This window comes from Corvus cornix, chromosome 1 (genome assembly GCF_000738735.6).
Source record: "Corvus cornix cornix isolate S_Up_H32 chromosome 1, ASM73873v5, whole genome shotgun sequence".
Classification (NCBI taxonomy): Eukaryota; Metazoa; Chordata; class Aves; order Passeriformes; family Corvidae; genus Corvus; species Corvus cornix.
This window is the reverse complement of record NC_046332.1, coordinates 26188615-26211602: the sequence shown is the minus strand read 5'-3', so window position 1 is coordinate 26211602 and position 22988 is coordinate 26188615. Positions and strand designations below refer to the sequence as shown.

Here is a 22988-nt window from a genome sequence, read left to right as displayed (position 1 = left end):
TCTGCTGGCTTCTGCAGCCCAGCTTCCCTGGAACAAGGGCTTGGGTGAGCTTGCTGGCTCTTCATACTGGGCAGAGGAGATTGGAGAGCCCACTCTCCCCATGGTAGCTCCGGCAGCACAGAGAAGTGTGGATCCCCACCCCTCACCCACCTGCTGCCACACATCACCTCACAGAATCACAGTAGGGTAGGCTGGAAGGGGCCACAGTGGGTTATCTGGTCCAACCTCCCTGCTCAAGCAGGGTCATTCCAGAGCCCATGCCACAGGACTGTGTCTAGACAGGTCTGGAATATCTCCAGTGAGGGAGACACCACAACTTCTCTGGGCAACCTGTTCCAGTGCACGGTCACCTGCGCAGTAAAGAAGTTCTTCCTTATGTTCAGGTGGAATTTCCTGTGCATCAGTTTCTGCCCGTTGCCTCTTGTCCTATTGCTTGGCACCACCGAGAAGAGCCTGGATCCATACTCTTGGAATTCCCTCTTTAGATATTTGTACACATTGATGAGGGCCCCTGTCAGCCACCACTTCTCAAGGCTGAACAGGCCCAGCTCCCGCAGCCCTTCCACCAAAGGGAGATGCCCCAGTCATTTTCGTTGCCCTCCGCTGGACCCGCTCCCGGAGCTCCAGGTCTCCCCTGCCCTGAGGAGCCCAGAATTACACAGAGCACTGCCGATGTGCCTCACTAGGGCTCAGCAAAGGGGCAGAACCTCCTCCCTCCTCTGCTGGCAACGCTCTTCCGGATGCATCCCAGGATTCCGCTGCCGCCGGGGCTCCGCGCCGCGCGCGCCCCTGGAAGCGGAAACGCCAGGAGGCGGCGGTTCCGGGGGCGCCGCCGCTGCCGTGAGGGCTGTGCGGGAGGAGAGGGGAGGAGAGGGGCTCCGCCGCCTCCGCCGCCGCCCCTTCCGCCACCTCCTGCCTTCTCCTCGGCGGAGAGGAGGCCGCCATGCACCCCGTTTTCCCAGAGCAGTCGGCGCGACTTCACCTTCGGGCCGTGGAAGCTGAGCGCCGCCCGGACGCACATCATGAAGTCGGCGCAGGCCGAGAGGTGGGGCGGGCTCCGGGCCGGGGGCGCAGGGAGGCACAGCACGGGACGGTGTCCCCGCTGCTCGGGGGCCACCGCGGGGCTGCGGCCTCGGCCCTCACAGCGAGGGGCGGGAGGTGTCGGGTGGCCTTGCGAAAGAAACACAGAGCGCTCCTAGGCTGGGGGAGACGCTGTTCGGCCCAGTTACGGGGGTCACTGGGGTTTTTCCTTCTCTTCAAGCTTGATTCTCTGGCTGGAGAAACTGGGGTGATTGGGTTTGCAGGAAATTTCCAAAATTAGTTAAAAATCAGTTAAAAAATCAGTTAAAATCAGTTTAAATTTGTTTTGTTTTGTTTTAATGATTGCAGAAGGCAGCCTACAAGAAAGACGAAGAGGGACTTTTTACAGGGACATGTAGTACTAGGACAAGAGGGAATGGATTCGAACTGAAAGAGAGGAGATGTAGTTTGGATCCTAGGAAGAAATTCCTGACTGTGAGGATGATGAGTCACTGGAACGGGTTGCCCAGAGAAGCTGTAAGTGCTCCATCCCTGGAGATGTTCAAGGCCAGGTTAGATGGGGCTTTGGGCAACCTGCTCTAGTGGAGATGTCCTTGCCCATGGCAAAGGGGTTGGAACTTGACCTTTAAGGTTTTTTCCAACTCAAACCATTCTGCAATAGTGTGATTATAATGGTTTTGGATCTCTGGACCTCTGTGAACTGAGACCTACTAACCAGAAGCCTCATTTTTTTAATTAGTTTTGAAAAAGGATCTTTTAAATGTCTTATACCATGTCTTGGTAACAGCTATTTTAAGATAATGGTTTTCATTAAAAAGTTATATTTTGCTGTCTTCTTGTAGTAATTTCCAGTCCAGTCAAGCCATTGGGGGAAATGTTCCTGTATCAGCATCAAGTACTTAAGTCAGATTTGCTAATGTGGAACAGTTCAGCCGTGCCATAACTGACCTTAGTGGCAGATGAATTTGGCAGATATTTCTTGGCTTCATTTTCTGGAATAAATTTCAGCATATGTAGGAATCTCATTAGTCTTTTTAAATGTACTTTCGTTTATCTTGGTTTTACTTTTTCTGAGGCCAGTGAGGCATTCTCTGGGAGGAAGTGGCTGGTCCTGGCTTGGATGGGTGTGCTACTTGCTGGGTACAACACTGGCTGGATGGCTGAGCTCAAAGAGCGCTGGTGAATGGAGTTACATCCAGCTGGAGGCCTGTCAGCAGTGGTGTTCCCCTGGGCTCAGTATTGGGGCCAGTCCTGTTCAATATCTTTATTGATGATCTGGACAAGGTGCTTGAGTGCGCCCTCAGTAAGTTCACAGATGACCCCAAGTCAGGTGGGAGTGCTAATTTGCTGGAGGGTAGGAAGCCTCAGCAGAGGAGTCTGGACATGTTGGATTGTTGTGCTGAGGCCAATTGTAGGAGGTGCAACAAGGTCACAGCAACCCATTTTGTCTTTTTTATTGCTTAGGGAGCATAACTAGTATCTATAGGAATTTTATTTCTGCAAAATATATGTTGCAAAAATCCCTCAGCAACCTGTGTGGAAAGGGGAAGGATTAAATGTGCCATAGCCAAGAACTCTTTTCTGTGTGGGAGTTGGTTTTTGCAGGTCAGGACTTCCTACACTTGATGAAATGGAAAAGTCCATAATGTTACTCTGCCTTCTCTGGGAAAAATGTAGGATCTTATTCTCCAAGTCTATGAATTTGCTATTTTTATTTTAGTTAGGTTAATGTATTGTTCTTTTGTATGGAGGGTTACGGAAATAACCACTTTTGTTCAGAAATGCCTTACTATCAATGAGAACATTATGATTAGGACGCTCTTCTTCTTCCCCTCCTTCAAATTAGTGTATTTCCTAAAGCTTTCTTCTCTCCAGATGTCACGTGTCCTTTTTGATCTTGATAAGTCAAGTAGGTAGGGAGGAAAAGAAGTATAGGAAACCTTTTGGAAATGAAGGTCAGAGGATATATCCAGTGTTGGGGTTTGTGTCTATTTATACATAGTATATATATATATGCACATAAGTTTAAGTAAGTGTACAGACTGATGTAAAACAAAACGTGAAATAGGATGCTTTGGGATCTTCTGCAGGGATGGTGCTTACTTGGTTTATGCAGTACCTTGTTCAGTTGGGTCTGTGGCTTTGGCTGTGGCTTTCCTGCTTAAAGTTATGAATACCAGTACGTGTCTTTGACCAGCTTGAAAGCCTAGTAGAGCACAGTAGTGTCTTCTGCACTTTTTACATACTCTGCCAGGGTTGTTTTAAGTATCTTTTTTATAGGCTTCTAAATTTGGAGGTATGGACCACTGTGCAGTGAATTTAAACTTGCTGATGACGAGTCCTTGTTCCTAAAAGTTTTTTGAGCACCTTCCGAAGTTGGTCCATGGACCATCCAAGGATTTGCTAGCACAGGTTGGAAATTGCTTCTACATGCTTCTCAAGTATTTTTTTGATTCCTCATATGTGAGACTTTTCTATGAGCCTGATGGAGAAGGAGTGTTTTAGAAATGCTTTTGTGGTGGAAAAGTCACTTCGGATCAATGACTCCGCATTTTAGGTGAAATGAATTAACCTGGGAAAACAACAAAGTCTTGCAGAACATATTGATGATGTGTCTTCTAAATTATCATGGTCTAAAGAATCCTTGTTCCAAAACAAGGACTGCTTTGACCGAGCTATAGCTGACTCATGTCTCTTTTGTTTTTCTGTGCAGGTTGGCTGATGAATTACACATGCCTTCCCTGCCAGAGATGATGTTTGGAGACAATGTCCTAAGAATACAGCATGACCATGGTTTTGGAATAGAGTTCAATGCTACAGATGCTTTAAAATGTGTCAATAATTGTCAAGGTATGATCAAAGTCGCTTGTGCAGAGGAGTGGCAAGAGAGCAGGTACAGTATTTTATCACCAGTGGGCAAGTACTGGTGTGTTGTATATGAAACCATCATACAGTAGTTAAAGGAGCAAACTGAACTCTTGAAGAGCAGGTTGCATTTGGTTCTACCCTAGATACAGCATGTGATCACAGAAGTCACTTCACTTTTCTTTGCTGTCATCATCCTTTGTTAAATTGGGTCAGCTGTATTTTTCAGCTGTATCTTGGCTTTCTTAAAGTAAACTTCAAGTTTAACCTGACTTAATGCTGTTCCTGTTTATTCAAACTCACAGGGCCTTGAGCATTACAAGATTGTATTGTGTGGTGTTGCAAAGTGCTGTACATGTTCAAAATCTTAGCCTTAGGAATAAAGCAGAACAATTACCATGCATGAGAACTAATTATAATGCTTAGTATTTGCCAAATTGGATTAGTTGTAGAGCACCTGGAAATAAAGCCCAGAGAGAAAGCAAAGTTGTCATGAAAACTAAGGCAAATTGCAGTGTTAATGATTGCTGTGTGTTGTCAACAGATCACTTTCTGCCTACTTAAAGAAAAATTGATCTTGAAATACAAATTTTTCAACTGTATTGCATGAAAATCTTTATTTTGAGTCATAGAACTGAGATAGTGTTACATTGAGAATTCTTATAACTGTTTTCAATAACTGTTGTTATGGAAACAGATGTTGTGAAACCATGATTGTAGCGCTTGTCTTGACATTGTAATTGTAGCGCAGACAATGCTGCTGGTTTTCTTTAGGAACAGTGTGGGAATTCTAATGCTCAGTCTTACGTGAGGTTGTAGTTTTTTGGGAATTATTACAAGGCAATTACTACAAAGCTGTTTTTCACTTTTTGAGGAGTGAGACTGAGCACACTAAGGAAGTTGTCAAGCCATATGACTGGACTTACACAACAGACTACAAAGGAACTTTGCTGGGAGATACTGCAACATTAAAGGTAATAATTTTCTTCTCGTTAATTGCTGACTGCATCTGGCTTCAGTCAAACTTTTTTTTTAAAGCTGTCATTTACCTTTCAGTAGGTTTCTGTAGAATCTTTTGTGCTTCATAACTTCTGATTTCTCATGTCTCTCAGCATTTTATCCTAATCAAATCATGGCTTATTTTAATAACAGGGTGGGCAGTGTCTTAAAGTGTTTTAGGATTAAAGCACATGGGAGTCCTCAACTCTTGCTGGGGGCCCCTCTGGAACCCCGAGCTCCTCACATACAGCAGAACTGTCAGCTGTGTCATTCTGTAGTACCTTCATGCTCTGCTGCTTGCATGTTTGTCTGCTTTCTGACCTGACTGCTTTCAATGGCCTTATGTTTTTCTGCAACAGTAACTCAGTAACTCCTCATATTTAAACTCACAGGCCCTCCCATGTCTTTACTTACTTGAAAATAAGACCGAAGTTCCCAGCTTCTCTTTACTGCATACAGGTTGCTTGCTACTAAGCAGATAATTTGTATTGATTGGCTAGACTCGCTTTAGTTAGAGATCATTTGAGTTGTGCTGGAATTAAAAGTACAGCATAGAAATAAACAGTATTGGTCCGTAGTCTTTGGGGACCAGGGGTCTATGGAGACCATGAGATGGAAAACATACAAGTACTTTATTTCCATGGGAAGGCTTTACTAGAATCCTTTGCAAGGTGTGTAGTGGGCTAGGGATGCTAAATGCATGGAAATCTGTTTATAAACCTGAACTTCTCATACGTATGTTAAACACAATGCATCTTCAGATGTTTTGAAAGAAAGATTTGAAAGAAAGTGAGCAGAATTGTTTGCAGCTGAAACCCTACTGAGCCTGTACGCAGAGAGAAGTTTATTCAGAATTTTCCACTCTTAGTTTTTGCTTTGGCTTGATATTTATTTCCAAGGAGAAACTCTTGGAAACTTTGATTTTAACTTTTTCTCTTAGAAATTTGGGGTGTCTGATGCTTAGTGCCCTAAAAGTTTTTTCCTTTCTAAAACTCTGGAATTCAAAATATCAGGACAAACTTTATGTAGTTTGGCAAAAAATTAATATGCTAACTCTTCTTAATCTTTTTCTTTAGGTTGTTCCTACAACAGAACACATAAATACCGAGAAATTGAAAGCCAGGGAACAAATTATGTTTTTTGAAGAAGTACTCCTGTTTGAAGATGAACTCCATGATCATGGAGTATCAAGTTTGAGTGTGAAAGTAGTGAGTATTGGGAGGTGTATAAAACATACCTAGGGACTCAGTTGGCTGATAAATGCAAAACACAGCTGCATTTTGCATGTTGTTCCTTCTGGGATTTAAATTTCAAAGCACAAAGTTCTTCATCCTTGCTCTTAGAAATATGATCTTACTGGAAACAATGTTGACTTGAAACCTTTGTCATCTGTCCTTACTCCAGGGGACAAACTTTTGCTCCAGGATCTTTTCCCTCCTTTTGCATCCTGCCTAATAGTCCTTTGAGACACTGTCTGCCCCGCTGTCCAGCCATAGCTGTAGCAAATCAACAGCCCAAATTCTGACTTCATTCTTGAAAACTTCTCATATGGTCTTCCATTGTGAATATCTGATGTAGAAAAGTACATGCTTAAAGTAAACCTTTGTCATGTGGTGAATGGACTATCTTTATTTTTGCAGAGAGTTATGCCTTCCAGCTTTTTTGTGCTGCTGAGGTTCTTCTTGCGAGTGGATGGGGTGCTCATCAGGATGAATGATACGAGGCTTCATCATGAGGTAAACCCTTACTTTCCATCATAACTATTTTATAGAGATTCCCTTGCCATTTTACTTTCAGTGACCTGATATTCCTCTAATTTAATACTGATTTTGGGGGCATAAGAACTTCCAAGTGTATTTTATTATTGTGGTGGTAGCGAACTAGCAACCAAGTGCTGGATGCCATGGTATGTGAGCAGAGTAGGCTATCCCTCATGGGATGTAATCATTTAAATACATTTGTCAGACACAGATTAGAGAAGGAAGTACAAGAGGAAAAAGAGGCAACAGTAAAGAGTTCAATACTGGCATGTCTCCAAGTATGTTATTTTTGTCTTATCTAATAGAATTAGACTGCAAGTGTAACTTGCAAATAACTGTCCCTAGTACATTGAGATCTGGTATCTCATGAATAATACAGGATATTAAGATTCGTGTTTTGGTAATCCTGTGTAGATGTGTAGTAGTTCTAGCTGTGTAAAGATCAATGAGCATATTCAGTCACAGAATTTTTTTTGATGCATGCACACAGAAAGGTGGCTTTTGGAAAAAAGAACATTGGTATTATCTGTCTTCATGAATTTGAATGTACATTTCTTCTCCTAGGTGAAAATATGTGGTCAACCAAATTCCAGTGCTTACTAAATTCAATGTATTTAAAATGCTTAGTTTGTACTGATACCAAATGATCACTTTTTTCCATTAGGCTGACAAGACCTACATGTTGCGAGAATACACATCCAGAGAAAGCAAAATATCAAGTTTAAAGGTATAGCATTTTTTAAACTCACTTTCTTTTTCTTCTGTTTTTTTTTTTTGTTTTATGGTCAGCATAGAAAATACTGTGACCCTAAGTCATTCTTTGTAAGATTTTGAATTAATACAGAAGAAAATTCTTTCTGCTTATGCAGCATTTGTTTTGATGATTTTAGGGCAGATTGGCATTTTGTGAATGCTCAGATCACATGACAAGATACGGGATTAGGTCACTTTTTCTACTTTTGAGTTAATAAAATGTTTTTATTATTTTATTTTTTCATGAACCGTTCAGCCGCAAAATCAGGTACTCCATGTCCCAGGAAGTTAAATTTCATGGCTGGTTGTGTGCTTCCAAGCAGTATTAGGGGTTAAGATCTGTTTGGTAATAGACTCTTCCAGTTTTTTTCAAATATTTGAGGTTAATAGGTCACCTTAAAACTCTAGTAATGGCTCAGAGTAATTTGTGGCACATTCGGAGTTGCAGCTGTTGATTTTTATTCTTCAGCCAACACCTGAACTTTCATTTTATTGTACCTTTCCTTCTCCCTTATTTTTCCTTTGCCTCTGGAAAGTAGCTAGTGTGTTACTGACCTGCCAAGGGAATACATTTTCTCTTGTGAGGAAAGGGGCACTGTATCATTTCTTAACCATATGTGATCCCTATAAACAAAACTAAATCCAGACATGAGCTTTTTGATAGTTTTGTAATTTTTGAAATATAAATCAATGATCTAGGTTTTACTTCACCTTATGTTTAAAAATCTGTGCTGTTAGATCATTTTTCCTGGCTGTTGTTACAGAGCGGAAATGCGCGTGGCTTTCAGCTTCTGTAGGTAAAGCAAAAAAGATTCCTGCTTCACTGAGGTTTGAAATAATTAAAACAGTGGTATGGTTCCTTATGTGGTGTAGAGGTAGCCAAATTAGAGGTTGCATTTGAATAGCTCTGGTTGAACTTAAAGAATGTTGTTAGAAATTTGAAGGTTATTTCATCAGTACAGATTTTTATTTCCCATCAAATGTCTTGTATGTATATGGGAAAGTGGTCTACAGGGATCTCCAGAGTAAAATACTGGTTAACATAATGAAACCACCTTATTTCTTAAAATATGAAATTAAAATCCAAGGAGTTTTAGTATTTCATATAAAAGTCTGTGGTGGACTTCATAAAAACTAAGATACATGTTGAGATTGAGCAATTGATAATTGTTCAGTCTGAGCAACACCAGTGAATACATTGCAGTGGTGGCTAGAAGAGATGGAATTCTTCATGGCCATCCTAGTCTCATCTGGAACTAGAACCTTAAAAAGACTGTTCCATTCACATTTAAAATATATTTTTTAAAAACATTGTAGGTGCTTATGGATATCTCTGACTTCCTTGCACTTTTATAATCTGCTGCTTAAAAATGTTAAATACTTTTCCTTGGCCTATTGATCCACATAAGGAATAAGACTGTCCATTTGAAGTTATAAGGTAAATTTTAATAATCATACCTGATTCCAGATGTTTACATCCAGTAAATTATAGATTAATTGTCTGTAAAAGTTTGGGGTTGGAATACTTTTTTTTTTTATCCCCGCTTTTCTTTCACTTGTTTCACGTAAAATTTTTGCTTTTTAGAACGTTCCACCTTCCCTGTTCACGGAACCTAATGAGATCTCTCAGTATCTACCCATAAAGGAGACAATCTGTGAAAAACTAGAATTCCCAGAGGAGCTGGAGCCTAAACCAGAAACATCACTGGAAATCACATGTTCTAAGTCTAAATAAATGTGACTTTATATGGACTTGAAGTAGACTGGAGATAATGTGATCACGTAATTGTTGGCATGGGGGGTGTTTCACTACTAGTGGAATGAAGAATTTGGCTAATTTTTCTGTAGCCTTGAGAGAAAACATTTCAAGCAGGTTTTGCTAATGGTGTTTTTTGTTAGTTTTTTTTTTTAACCTGTATCTGGAGTTGATGATAGATTGGTGGGGAGTTACAGTTTTCAACAGCATTGGAGAAATGACTGTTGGGAGTTTGCATTCTGTTTAGTTCACCAAGCAGGCAGGAGTATTGTCTGGACCCCCCTCCACTAACACTTATATGAAGATTTTGTTATTGCTGCTTCAGATACTAAGAGACTACAGGAGTTGTAAAACTAGCATGATTTTATTTTTATTGAGAAATAATCCACAGTAAAAAAAAAAGGTAAAAATTCCTTTGCATTTATTTTGAACTGTCACTCCTAAACTACCCATTTTGCTTGGCTTCCCCTGCTGTGAGCTGATAACCAACGAAGTTACTTTTTGTGGTCTCTGATCCAGAATCTCACCTAAGAATATTCATTTCATCTGAGGATAGGCTTAAAGTGTAGGGGAAAAAAAAAATGCATTTATTCGACACTAGGTAAAGGTAAAATTATTTGTGAAGCATTAACTCCAGAGCAGGAGAAAAGCTGGAGGTTAACAGAGTAACTGGGAAGTCTCTTCACAAACGCTGGTTTGACCCCTTGTCAGCTGGAGTTCTCTGGGCAGTTGTGGGACTCTCGCTTGGGGTCCCTGTGCTGCTCCAGTCACGTACTGTGCTGGGAAGGCATTGCCCTGCACTGGCCTTCCTTTGAATGTTCCAAGTGTGATGGTTCTACTGCCCTGACAGCCAAATTGCCAAACTGCAGTGGGGCGTAAGGCTGGGGAAGTCTGATCCCTGAAGGATGCTGGTATTTGCAGTTTGAGAAAGGAGATCCTGTATGGCCTTAAAAGGATGCTAATGTATTCCAGATACATAATTTCGGTTTATTTTAAAATTCTTTTTAAGTTCTGATATTAATAGATGTGTGATCACTTGTATAGTCATGGTTTCAACACTCTGTAGATTAAACTTAAATATTGGTATTGCTTTTGGAAATCCTACAGTATATTACTGGTTTGGTGTAAGAATGGGGCAGCTGAGCAGACTTGTCTGGGTTTACTGCTGACACTCAGTACAGGAAGCAAGTAACTGCAGCAAAAAGCAGGCCTTGAGGTGTAAAGTGCTTGCAGATAAGAACATGTACACATTCTGATGTCTTGGGGTTTTTGTTTAAAAATCTTCATATTCTACACTGCATGGCTTACTAGAAGCAACCCACCACAAAACCCAGTATTTAACCAGATCTTTTGTGAAGTGGTTTTCATATAGAGAAGACCCTGAGGTTTTTAGGGGAAAAAAAAGTCTACTGCCATCTAAGTGACTGTTTCCTTAGTAAAACAAGTAACACGCTTCACTTTTATTTGAGGCAGCCTGGTCTAGTGAATTCAGCATCAGGTGGAAAGGCAGGAACTAGCTGCAGGTTTTCCTGTGTCACTGGTTAACCATGGAGAGGTCATTTCTCTGTGCCTCTGTTCCATGTATGTAAAAATGAGAGTTAATATATGCCTACCTCACAGAGGGACTGTGAGGATTAGTTTGTACAAAGTTATTGGTTAGAGTATTTTTTTTCTGAATACACCTTCAGCCTTATCTTTGGAATCCTTTGGAAAGGATTACTGCAAAAAAAATCTTACGATCCATAGGATGAGTAAAGAGAACTGAAATGAAACAATTTCTGAAAGAAGTTATCAGCCATGATAATTATCAGACATGATCTGGCTGAAGGAATTTATGGCCACTTTGAAATAGAAATGAGGTCCTCTGTGTTCCCCATTACAGTCCTAAACTTTGTTGGCTTTTTTTCATCTTGTTGCACTTGTTTCCTAAAGATTTTCGTGTCAGGATGAAGAAGGGGACTGCAAATGAATGCAGCATGGAAGAGATGAAAGTCCATTTGGTAATAGAAGATTATTTGGGTCCACTCCAGTGATAGAGGGAAATGAGGGAAGAGTGAAAAGGAAGGGAACAGCGAATGGGGATGAAGAGAGATTTTTCTGGTAGAAGTAAATCATGACACTTCTTTTACTGTAAGCACATATTAGTTTACATGCCTTAAAGCTTATAAAAACACACTTTAAAGCTGGTGTGACTGAGAGCAGATCTCATTTAGTGCTGGCATGAAGGAAACTGTATCTGCATTTGTTAATTCAAACTGTGGTTTGGGCTTGGTCGGTGATGCTAACATTAAACTCCTTTGGGCTGAAGTAGAGTGTGGGGGAAAGCCACAGAGTGGAGAGGGAGCAGTGGGAAAGGCACTCTGCATGTTTAGCTTATACTGTGTATTTTCTCTTGTCCATTAGACATCCTAATTTGTGACCTGTTGGTAAAGTTCTATGGAATGGACTTGTATCCTGACTCTATAGATACGTGCTCTCCATCTGTTCTAAAGGGTGATGTGCATTTCAGTGGAACACACGTGTTGGGGAAATCACAAGAACACATTTAGGAAGTTACACTTACAACAAGTTCAAAATTGGAGCACTTTGTGACTTTCTTACACCACGCAGATTACCAAGAAGCAACAGTATAAACTGGCATACAGCAAGCTCTCTGGCACAAAATTTCCACAGAAAGTACCACTTTGAATAAATAACTTTAGGGGGGAGGGAGTGGGGTGATTCTCCAGCTGTTTTGTGTCGAGTTTAATGTGGCAGTTTATATTGTTCCTTATATGTTGCTGAATAAAATGTACCAAACATTTTATAGTTCTGTTTTTAACTGAGCGAAATAAACTGAAATAACTTACTTGTGATTCTGAATTTTGCTTGCTAGCAGGACATTGCATCCACATTACCTTTGTCTGGCAGGAGACTGCTCTGGCTCATTACGAAAATAAAGTGAGACTCTTTCAAAGCGCGAGAAGAGCCACAGTTGTGGGATTAAAATGAAACCTCTCTGACTATAAAATGCGTTTTGCTACTGCCAAGTAATGGATTCCAAAGTGCTGGGAGGCGATAGGATCCATCCACATCCGGACTACATCCCCCGGCAGCCTGCGCGCCGCCCCGCCGGCCTTTCCCCCACCTGCGGCGCGCAGGTGGGCGCGGCGCCTGCCGGGGCTGGTAGTCCCTGGGGAGGGGAGGGAAGAGCGGGGAAGGGAAGGGCAGGGCGCTCCGGCCGGCCGGGCGGGGTGTGGAGCCATGGACAAGCTGAAGCGGGTGCTGAGCGGCCGCGACGCGGAGGAGCCGAGCGGCCTGGCTGAGGTAGCGCGGCGCTGCCGCTCCTGCCTCGCTCCGGGGCGGGGGGACCCGGGCACCCCTTCCCGGTGTGTTCGGCGAGGTGGCGGAGCAGCCACCGCGAAGAAGTCGCCGGTGGCGTGGGCGGGCGGTCCCGCGTGGGCTCCGCCAGTGCTCCCCCGCGCGTCCCGGTGCCTGGGCATCCCCCGCTTCCCGCGGGACACGTAGGGAGGGTGCCTGAACAGGACACGGCGCAGCATCTGAGAGGAAGTTTTCGCGCTTGGTAGGAGGCAAGAGCTACAAGTAAACAAGTTTCGCTTTTGTTTTCCTCGTTTCCAGGTTATCGATTCGACTTCGTTAGGTTGGGGCACCCGAGTGAAAGGCTTCATTGCGTGTTTTGCGATTGGATGCCTGTGCTCGATCTTGGTAAGGACTTTTTTCAGATCTCCCCAATATCTGAGTGTCAGGAGCCCAGATAATTACAGCCTTGCTCTGTGCTGTTGCTTGATTTTTCCGAGTCTCTGCGGAGACGTCTGACTGTTCCAGTTATACGCAATACGCTGACTCTTAACAAGAATGCCAATAAATGCGATTTACTTTTGTATGTGTGATTCTGCAGTTTGGCTTTAAGTTTTCCTAAGATTTCTTTTGTGATGTGACACTTCGTGGAGATATATATATATATAGTTTATATATATATTGTTTCAATTTAAAGCCTGTTAATTTTTCCCTCCTTTCTCTCTAAACGTTCCTTTTTAGGGTAGTTGTCTGCTATGGATACCAAAGAAAGGGCTGGTACTCTTTGCAGTTTTTTATACTCTGGGGAATATTGCATCTATTGGGAGGTAACAATCTTTATATATCATTTCCCTAATACAGATGAGAAACAAAAGCAGAATGATAGTGCATAAGTGGTAGAAACTCTTGCATTTGCAAGAGAAGATATGCTTTTGTAGATAATTTTCTTGTTGAATTTTACACAATAGCATTTCCTCAGTAGTGCTCTGAAATAGTAAAGAACATTTTAATTTTGTGTGCTGTTATTAGTAATGCATTCAAGGTAAATGTTGCTCGTCAGTAAACAAGAATCAAACTCGTGCTTTAAACATTGAGGTTTTTTGATTTTGTTGGTTCCTCCTCCCCAAGATAAAAATAATTCTTCACCATTTTGCATTTGGAAGTGTTCTCTGTGTGTTGGTGAATATATTTGGGGCAGTCTGTCTGTCAGGGCAAGCATATGTGGTAGGACTTCATGGCCATTGAGGTTCCTGAAGCAAAGCCCTACATGCTCTGCGACAGGCCCAACTTTCTGTGATTGTGGAAACTTAGCATGATGTTAGAAAGCATAAATACTGGAATTTGAAGTAATATGCTAATAAGGTAGAATAATATAGTATATGGGGCAGAAATATCACTTTAGATAAAATTTTCACCTTGTATAATTCATCCAGTATCAATCACCAGGGCTCTAAATGAGGCTGCAGGTCTGGTAAGGGATCAGAGAATGGATCCAGGCCTGAAAACAGCCCTTTATGTAGAGGAATTGAGCTGGATTACCTGGCAATTCATGCAGATCCTCTGTGGATGGTGTTCTTGAAATGCAGATTTAAAAAGCATTTTTGAAAAGCAGGTTAGAAAAGCATCTGTCAAGGATGATCTGATTGGAGCTGACCTTGCCTTGTGCTTCTAACTTGATAGCTCTGCTCTGCTTATGTTAATTTTAACTGAACAAGTGTGAATAAAATTGTAAATACCTTGCACAAAGAAAAGGGGGAATGAATTTTGTCTCATTGTATAATCCCATTTCTTTTGTTGTGCAGCACTGATTGCCATAACAACACAGTGTACTTGTGCCCCTATGGCAGCAGACAATTTCATCTTACCGAGTTTCACTTTTACCTCTCTCATTTCCGTGTTCATCTTGACTTGTTTTTCACAGCACTATGTTTCTTATGGGACCAATGAAACAATTGAAGCGGATGTTTGAGCCTACACGTTTGATTGCTACTATTGTTATGCTAGTAAGTATCCAAGGAGTAGCTTTTAACTCACACAAACCAGGGAACAATTTTCATTGTGAAGTCCTTTCATATCCAGTGATCCAGCTATGTCTCAGGATGTGTCTGGGGGTGGTTTTTTGGTTCATCTTTTCTTAAAATACCAAACACTGCACATCTGCTGTAGTGGAAAGGTAAGCGTAGCACCAGAAAAGCACCTCTTTGTTAGGCAAGACTGAGCTGAAGCCAGGTTGTTTTGCTAAATGAGCATTAAGGGTCTGTGGCTGGTCTGTGTGAACCATGCACATGCTTTTTTTAGGGTGCTTGAGGTCACAACATCGTATTTATGTGTTGCCTAAGAAATGAACGATGGGAAACTAGTTTTCTAAAAGTTGTCCTATGGATGTTGCTAGATATGTTATTTTGCATAATTTTGTCTTTTTATATTCTGTCTGATGGCCTTGAAAGAGCTGTGTAGGTATTTCTACCTTGATAAAATCATCTCTTTGTGACAAAGCAGCTGGGGAAACTCTGTGCCTTGGTCACCTTGCATTAGGGATCATCCCAGCTGGTTGATAGCTTCAGGTTTTGAAACTTGTATGACAGAATGAAATTGAAAATTCAGCATTCAGTGGGGTCACTATTGGAATTATTTTATTCTCAGAAGATGGAAATTATAGCAACCCTTGTGCTGTGTGTGTTTCTGTGTCTGAAAGTTGCTGCTAAGTTTCAGACTGACTCTTCTTTAAAGTGCATGGGTTTTTTTGATTCTGCAACTTTCCCATTTTCTCCTGGCAAGTCAAAAACATGAAAGGTGGTTTAACTTGCATGAAACTCCTGTGTCCAGTCTGAATGTCTTCAGAGTGTTTGCTTGGCATCAGCACTTCCTAATTTCTCTTTACACATCCAGAGGTGCTGCAGAGCTTGAGAAATTGACTGTGTATGCTTGCAGATCCAAGCAAGAAGCTACTGTATGGTGTATCTGTGTTTGTATGCATTCAGGATACCCGGAGTCAGGAGAATTCCTGGAATGTTGTTCACTGGGATAAAGCCAGTCATTAGATGTATGATGCAGTATTTAGACCAATATACAAACCACCACCTTAAAACTAATGGAAGAACTGCATTTATTGTCAGGACTCCTGGTTGAGCTCAACTGTGTGACTTCTTTGGCAATGCATGTCTCAGCGTCTGAATATACAGTACTGTATTTTTTTTTCCATTCTAGCAGAAAAATACACATTATAAGCTCCAGTAGCACAATGGTCCATGTGTATCTAAAGGCTGTTAGATGTTGATAAAGCAACATGAATTATCAGCCTCTATCATAGATAAATGAGCAGTCATGTCTTAAACTGAAAATTAAAACTAATGGGAGGCTTCTCTTAAAAGTGAGGGTTAAAGCAGAAAAATAATCCACAATATCCTACTACCCCCCAAGATTTTACCTGTAGTAAAGAAAGAAAGACACAGTGCAACTCTGAAAACAGAAAAAGTGCTGGGTTAAATGACTGTGCCTTACTTGAATATGTACACAGGAGAGCTACTGAGCAATAGCCCAAAGTTCTTGAAAGTGTAGCATAGTTTTAATTGGTGAGCTTTTAAGTAATGGCATAACTTCAACCCCAGGGTAACCATGTAATCATCAGGAACTGTGCAGGAGCAGAAGGACTAAGACTGGTAACTGAAAAGTATTTGAAAAGTCTTACTTATGCAAAATGATGAAATGTGGTGTGTGCCTATGACACCAAGAAGTGTGTGGGATGGAGTAGTGACCTGCAAAAGAACTGCAGGAATCTCTTCCTCTTGTTCCTTTGCAGCCGTAAAATCATTTTCTGGGGATACCAGGCTGATACTTCCTCATTGCTTTAATTCACTTCAAAAGTGTAATAGCAAGAACATTTTAAATACAAGGAGCTCTTACAATGCAGGATTGAATAAAACTGTGAAATGATGTAATTCATTTCTGTCTCTGTGAAGGACCCCATTACAGCGTTGCAATGTCTATAGAAGCTGGAGTTGTTTCTATTTTTAATTTAAATAATTTGTTTTCTTCTAGTTGTGCCTCATACTAACACTGTGTTCTGCTTTCTGGGTGAGTACTGGAGTCCCGTATGTTTATCTAACTGGAGCTAATATAACTGGAGTATATTTTAAAAGTAAGATTCTTACACTGTTTTCTCTGCTGTGTTTCTTCCTCTCTCCTCTCCCCTCCAGTGGCGTAAGGCGGGACTCGCGCTGCTTTTCTGCATCTTACAGTTTTTTGCCATGGCATGGTGAGTGATTTCCTTTCTACACACTCCACTTTCTGTTGCACCTGACATCAGTAGCTGAATTGTGAGTGGATTTTGACCTGGAGTTAGAGGGAAGGAAAATTTTTACCTTGTCAATCCCTTAGATTCAAGACAATGCATCAGTGAGGAGCTGACCTGTTCCCAATTCTTGGTCTCTCACACCACTGCAGAGGCTTTGGAGGCAGAGCTCAGGGCTCCATTTCTAGAGGAAGTTCCTTTGGTTTCTCTGAGCTTGAACTGAACTTGTTTTTTTTCTTTCCCCTTTAAATCAATTCATTGCCTACTATCTGGGATTCCTCTTTTACACTCTCCTGAATTTGTCTTGTTCAGAGACCCAGTTACGCCAATCAAATTGTTAATGTTCTTCATGTTAACATATGGCCTGTGCAAGGTCACCAAAGGAGTGTACAAACTGATATGGATACCTAGCCAGCCCTCAGCAGTAATCTTGCCTACCTGTAGGTGTTGGAGCATGAAGAATACCAGATGCAGGAGAGCTGTGTTTAAAATGCTTTCACAACATCCCCCTCTATTTGGCCATAGTGTTTCATACCCTGGCTGGGCTAAGATGGCTTGCAAGGATACTCCTTCCTGTTACTCACAAACTCAAAGCTTCATTTTGGTTGTGTAACTTGCAGTTTAGCGTATCAGAGGGGTTGCTCTTGTTTGTGACTCTAATAAAATCTGACATGAAAAGTAACTTTCAAATTTTTCTTCCTAGGTACAGCATTTCCTTCATACCATATGCAAGGTAAACTTTCCTACTCTCTTACTCTTTGTAATTTTGAGGTTTAATCATACAGAAGGTTAGTTTAGAGAGCCATTGTAATGTGTGGCTTTAGAAGGTTTTCCATGGTGCAGGAAATACAAGTAGTTAAATCTGAAAATGAAAATAAGCATCTTCTCTAGTGGGAGAACACAAATGAAAAAAACAAGAGGGCTTCCCTAGAGATATGTAAGCCTGCTGACCAAATGCTGAGCATAAGGCTTGCCTTTGGAATGCCTAAGTGTTGTCCAAAATGCTGCTAGACAAGTGTATTCTTCTGTGTCGCTTTTGTCCTGTTCTCCCCTGTGAGCCCTGTTCTGTGTGAGCACACAGTTCTCTCTCCTGCCCCATCGCCCCACCCTTCTCCAGTGCACTGCCTCAGTGCAGCCTTGCAGGTGCCACCTCCACAGCAGGTGAGCACTGAGCAGACCTGCTTGTCTCTAAGGCATTTGTGTAGTCATGCAAATCATACTAATGCAATTAATACATGGTCAGCTGATCTCTACAGTCCTCAGTGTCAGTGTGATAGCAGCATGGAATGCCTCTTATCAAATAACATAACTGAGGTGAGTCTGACTCTTTTTCTTTCTCCTGCCTGTAGGGATGCTGTGAAGAAATGTGTTTCAGTCTGTCTGTCCTAACAGGAATTCTGGATGCCTCACAAAGTTCTAGGAAGCTCTAGGTAGAACTGTGTTGAGATCACTGTGTTGTGTAGTTTCCTACTTCTGTCTTGAACATGTGCCTTTCAGCTGCTTGTTAGAAGCTCCTTGTGTTACACCCAGCGTCTGCAATTGCTTGGGTTGGTAAGCAATGGTGTCTGTGGGACAGGGGGCTTGTGATCAAATGAAATTCAGTCTGGCAGAAGAACTGGGCAGAGATCCACAGTTTGTTATGGTAATTCTTGCATGAATTTGTGCATTTGGTTTCGCAAAAGTTTCAAAGTAATACGTGAAGTGTGTAAAATGAAGACCTTGGCTCTGATGGGACTGTGCCAGTTCTAGAGTTGAAAATTGATTTCTTACCAACAACTTGGGATTTTTTTAAATAGCCTTATGTCACTTAATCTTTGCACTGTTTGCCTTGGATAATGGAATATTGGTATTCTTTCTTTTCTTGTCTCTCTTGCAAAATCTTAGGTTTTATGAGACTTCTAAAGGATGTAATTTGAAAGTCAAACACTGTTGTGGACTAACCATGAGATGTTTGCATCTGTAATGAAGTATTTAATTCTCAGTCTATACTGATAGTGTTTCCTTAAACAAGGAAAGGGACATTTTCCTCTGTAAAAACTTGTTGTTGTAGGAAAAGCACTTGTAAAATAAGGTTCATTGATGTTTTCAGCCACCAGGAACCTGAGTTCTTCTCCTTGCTTACAGCTCATGGTTACAAAGTAGGAAGCTGACATTTTTCACATGAAGTGAGGTGCTTCTCTTCTCCTCCAGCTGTAGCATGAGAACAATGCAAAGGGCATGGTAGGCAAGCAATAAAGGAATTTATGTATATCCTTTCTTAAAGGACAAACTGTCATAAGGTGGAAGTGAGCTATTGTTTTAAGCAGCCTGGGTCAGGGAGAAGACATTTTCTTCTGAACTTGTAAATAAGTTAAAACTCTAACATTTCTCTTTGTTTCTTTGTAAGTGGAATCAGTTTTGTTTCTGGTAAAACTCTTGCACACCCCAGTGAATTTCTCTGCACAGAGGAGAAAGCACAATATTCTATTGCCTGTCGTAGCAAGGAGAGTTTGTAGCAATCCTGCTGCCAGCTCCAGGCAAATGCTGAGCCATCAGTATCCAAATTCCAAGGCCACTCTGCGCTCTCTTTATCTTCTGAGCTACATATAATCTTTTACTCCCACAGCATTGCAGTGGTCAGTTTCATATCTGAGCACAGATTCCTGCTTTTGCTGTGTGAGGTACTGTTTAACTGCTTTCCCCTTTCCTTTTACCAAACTGTCTTGCTGGATGATGATTATCCAGTGCATTCTAGTGGGAACTGAAGCATCTCTTCCTCAGTCTACCAAGAGTTTAGTTGTTTAAGAACATTGGTTTTGCATGGCAAGTGTATCCCTGACTTGTACCACAAAGATTTTAATGTAGGAAAAACTTAGATCTATTTGGCAGTACAGTATAAGCTCACAGTGAAGGCAAATAGTTCTGTGGCTTCCAGAAAGTTAATAAGAATTTAGTTAATCCAAAATTTTTAATTGAAGTGTCCTGATAATTTATAAAGCTCAGTACCATCCAGCTGTTAGGATCCTCTAAAAAAAAATTAAAGATTCCCTTTTGCAGATGGTATGAAAGGGAGATTTTGACGAGTGTTCTGTGGATTCCAGGTGTCCAGAATTACTGTTGCAAAGACATTTGAATGGAAAATCCCACCTTGGAAAGATGGCACTGATGGTGGGATGAATCAATTATACAGGTTCAAGTGCTATGTCCTGGTGCTTTTTTTATCTCCCCGGATTTAGAAGCTAGTGTTGAAATAACTACATTGACTATTGCTCTTCTTGAAAAGAATTGGTTAAATGCCCAAGAGAGACTGGGAATTAAAGAAAACTGATACTTCTTTTCCCTGGCTGATCTAAGACAAGTGTCCAAAGTGATGTATGTCTTTTTTATCAGGGAGTAAGTTCAAAACCTAATTTACATCTGTCAAAGGACCTAAGCTAGTCTCTTCTTAGGACTTTGATAATGTTTACAGAATTCCTTTGTATAGGGGAAATTGAAAGGCTACCCTAATGCCTTTTAAATTCCAATAGTCCTTTAATTTTAACATCTCTGAATGACCCTGGAAAAGCTACAAGTACAGTATACATTGTTTCTCCTTCCCCTCTCCAGCAAGGTTATGTTAACCCTGATCATCATTCCAGGTTCAGCAGCCAAGATAATGGAATTTGACTTCTGGGGTTCTTTTTTTGGTTACTTCAGATTAGGAGGAGTAAAAGCCTTTTGCTTATTCCTTGGCTAGCTTGGGCAGGATTCTGGTAGACTGTCTGGCAGTTCTTCTGGAAGAACAATAGAATGGGGTATGTTGAATGTTAGTTTTTCAACTTGCAGAGTAGCTAACTAGAACCTTTTAGCTGGCTCTTGTGAGTACAGCCACGCAGAAGTAGGAAATTTATGAAACTACCAATAGATAGCACATAAATGATTATTTTCCTTTCCCCCTCTCTTACCAGTTTCAGACTGTAATTCCAGATTCACAGCCTTTTATTCAGTAAGAGAGAACAAATCTTCATTTGACTGCACAGCACATGAGGCTAAGAAATTGTGCCCTTACAGGAAGGGAAGCCAAGGGGAGATGGCAAGGACACAAGGATCACCAGAGTGCCACTGGGGTTTATGTTGCCCTTTGGTGTTGTATTCTGTTCCTGGGGACATCAGACAGTAGGAGAGATTTGCCTTATTCTTGCCAACATGTGAAACATACTCAGGGTTTGTCGCTTCATCTACAAGCAGTTTTGGTTTAAAATAGCTCTCCCAGAACAAAACTCTTTAGATTCTTACTTTTAAGTAGTTGTGTTGAGGCTGTTGCCAAGTTTAACAGCAAAAGAGATTTCCACTTTGTTGAATACTTTATTTTATATGATTTTTACATAACCAGGGAGTAAACTATATGAATATTCCTTCTTGAGTAGTTTTCAGTCTGAATTAGATTATACCATTTTACTTTTTTTTTTGGTCATTAAACCTACTTTGTGTTACATTTTGATATCATCAGCTTTGGTTATGTGCTTGGCAGGAGGCACGGTGAGCATTTCTGAAGCTTTCTGTCTCACTGTCCTTCAGGGCAGGAATGTTTGCTGTGTGCGCTCTGCTGCGAATAGAGAGTTTGTGGTTTAAATCACAAAGCTCCTTGCTTCCCAAAGTCCTTGCTCAGTTACCTACAGCACTTACCTCAAGGCTGAATTCCCTAAGGAAACTTGTTTGATGTTGGGTGCCCATCTCAGTAGGATTTGGTGTTCTATCAGGAAGTGCTTTTTGCCCAGCCTCACTGTTGACCAACTTGTCCACTTTTTTTACTTTTTGCAGTACAGATAACATAACCTCAGCCAAGCAGCCTTAGTGTGCAGTTCTAGCAGGAAATTTGTATGTCCTGGATCACCTGACTTTCCAGCTATAGTAGAAGTGGAAATGGGGAGGGTGGTAGTCATGTATTCCCAAAGTACTGGGACTCTATGCATTGAAATGTGGGATTTTTTTTTTCACTACTTCAAGGTTTTGCTCTGTTTTATGTGATGAAGTCCGTTATGAATACTGGTACTATCTGAAATGATTCTACACTGATGATGCTAACAATTTGATCTCATTTAGTATTTACAGTAATAAGATTGTTCATGAGCTGTTACAAAAACCAAGGACGAATTTTCTGCCACAAGTTGAAATTCTTTTCAGAAACCACGTTTTAAAAAGGAAAGCGTGTTGGGCTCTGTGTGTGCCTCCGACTTTCTGAGAACGGCTCTTGCTTCGTTTTGGTCCTTAATCATGTTCATGAAAGTGAGATCACTGTGCTATTGTACACTGAGGAGGAGGAGGATATTTAAACATATTTGTCTTAAATACTGATGTTTACAACCATGGCAAATACTGACCATTTTGGAGAGAAAGCACAGAAATGGTTTATCCTCTTAAAACCACGTGCCTCGCTGTAATGTGAGCACTAAATTTTTGAACGGCTGTGGAATCGTTTTGTAAAATAAAAACCAGACTCAGAAATTCTCTGCAATGTTTTGTACTGTTACTGATTCTGTTTGCTGATGTGCTTTTTCTATGTATTTACACTGTTTGATTTCTACTTTGATAAATATTCTTTTTTCTGACTTACAACTTTTTCTCTAATGAAGTGAAACCTTTACAAGTGCTGTTTTTTTCCTTCAATAAAGTTATCCCTGCATTAAATGAATGGTTCTTATGGTTAATATTCTTAATGTACTTACAGCTTTTTTAATGATGCTGATTCTCCAGATGATGCTGAAGTTGCTGTGGGAGGTTTGTTTTCTTCTGTGTATTTGTTTTTCTTTAAAGTTATTGTCCTGTCCTCACTTCCTTTGCTGTGCACACAACATGTACTGCTGGGGGGAGTCCTTGTGTCACCAGTCTTTTGCAGCAGCTTCACCCAGCAGTCGCAGGCACCTAGACAACTCGTTGGCATGACTGGAGTTAAGGTGAGGATAATGCTTTTGTTGCTTCATATTTATTTACCTCAAGAGTCAATATAGACATGCCAACAAGCTATCCTTAGTCCATGCTACAGAGAAAGTAATGCCTGGTGCTATTCTGTCAGCAGAGATACCAGGAAGCAACATGCTTCTGAAATCAACATGCTCTGAGTGCTGATGTACACTCAATAAAATGTAAATGAAGCAAAATATCAATGATTTATGAATGTGTGTTAAAAATAAATAGAGGCAATTATTTTAATTTTTTTTAACTTTCAAAAAGCTGGTCTGTTTAAGTGTGTGCCTAATATGAATCCAAA

At 41.0% G+C, this 22988-nt stretch overlaps 3 protein-coding genes across 7 annotated transcripts in view; all 3 read left to right on the top strand.

The window, feature by feature from the left end:
* The first annotated feature begins 740 nt into the window (after positions 1–740).
* Positions 741–12022, top strand: TIPRL (TOR signaling pathway regulator). Its single transcript, XM_010396045.4, has 7 exons — positions 741–1045; positions 3755–3934; positions 4781–4880; positions 5982–6113; positions 6546–6641; positions 7330–7392; positions 9004–12022. Exons 1-7 carry the CDS (start codon positions 741–743, stop codon positions 9151–9153), a joined length of 1026 nt encoding a protein of 341 aa, XP_010394347.2. The 3' UTR covers positions 9154–12022.
* A 347-nt stretch (positions 12023–12369) lies between these two features.
* On the top strand, positions 12370–19778 carry SFT2D2 (SFT2 domain containing 2). 2 transcript variants are annotated; one of them, XM_010396043.3, is made up of 8 exons: positions 12370–12480; positions 12793–12879; positions 13213–13298; positions 14393–14474; positions 16510–16545; positions 16668–16726; positions 17466–17495; positions 18112–19778. In XM_010396043.3, the coding sequence occupies exons 1-8, from the start codon at positions 12418–12420 to the stop codon at positions 18149–18151; spliced, it is 483 nt and encodes a 160-aa protein (XP_010394345.1). In that variant the 5' UTR covers positions 12370–12417; the 3' UTR covers positions 18152–19778. The 2 variants fall into 2 exon arrangements, with proteins under 2 accessions (XP_010394345.1, XP_010394346.1); XM_010396044.3 differs by lacking the exon at positions 18112–19778 and adding an exon at positions 18006–18098.
* The window catches only part of TBX19 (T-box transcription factor 19), a 32984-nt gene continuing 28055 nt past the window's right edge, over positions 18060–22988 (top strand). For 2 of the 4 annotated variants that reach the window (XM_019283748.3, XM_010396041.4), the window contains exon 1: positions 22509–22674. The gene's annotated coding sequence lies outside the window, so the exon portion shown is untranslated. The other 2 variants (XM_019283747.3, XM_019283746.3) reach the window with 2 other exon arrangements.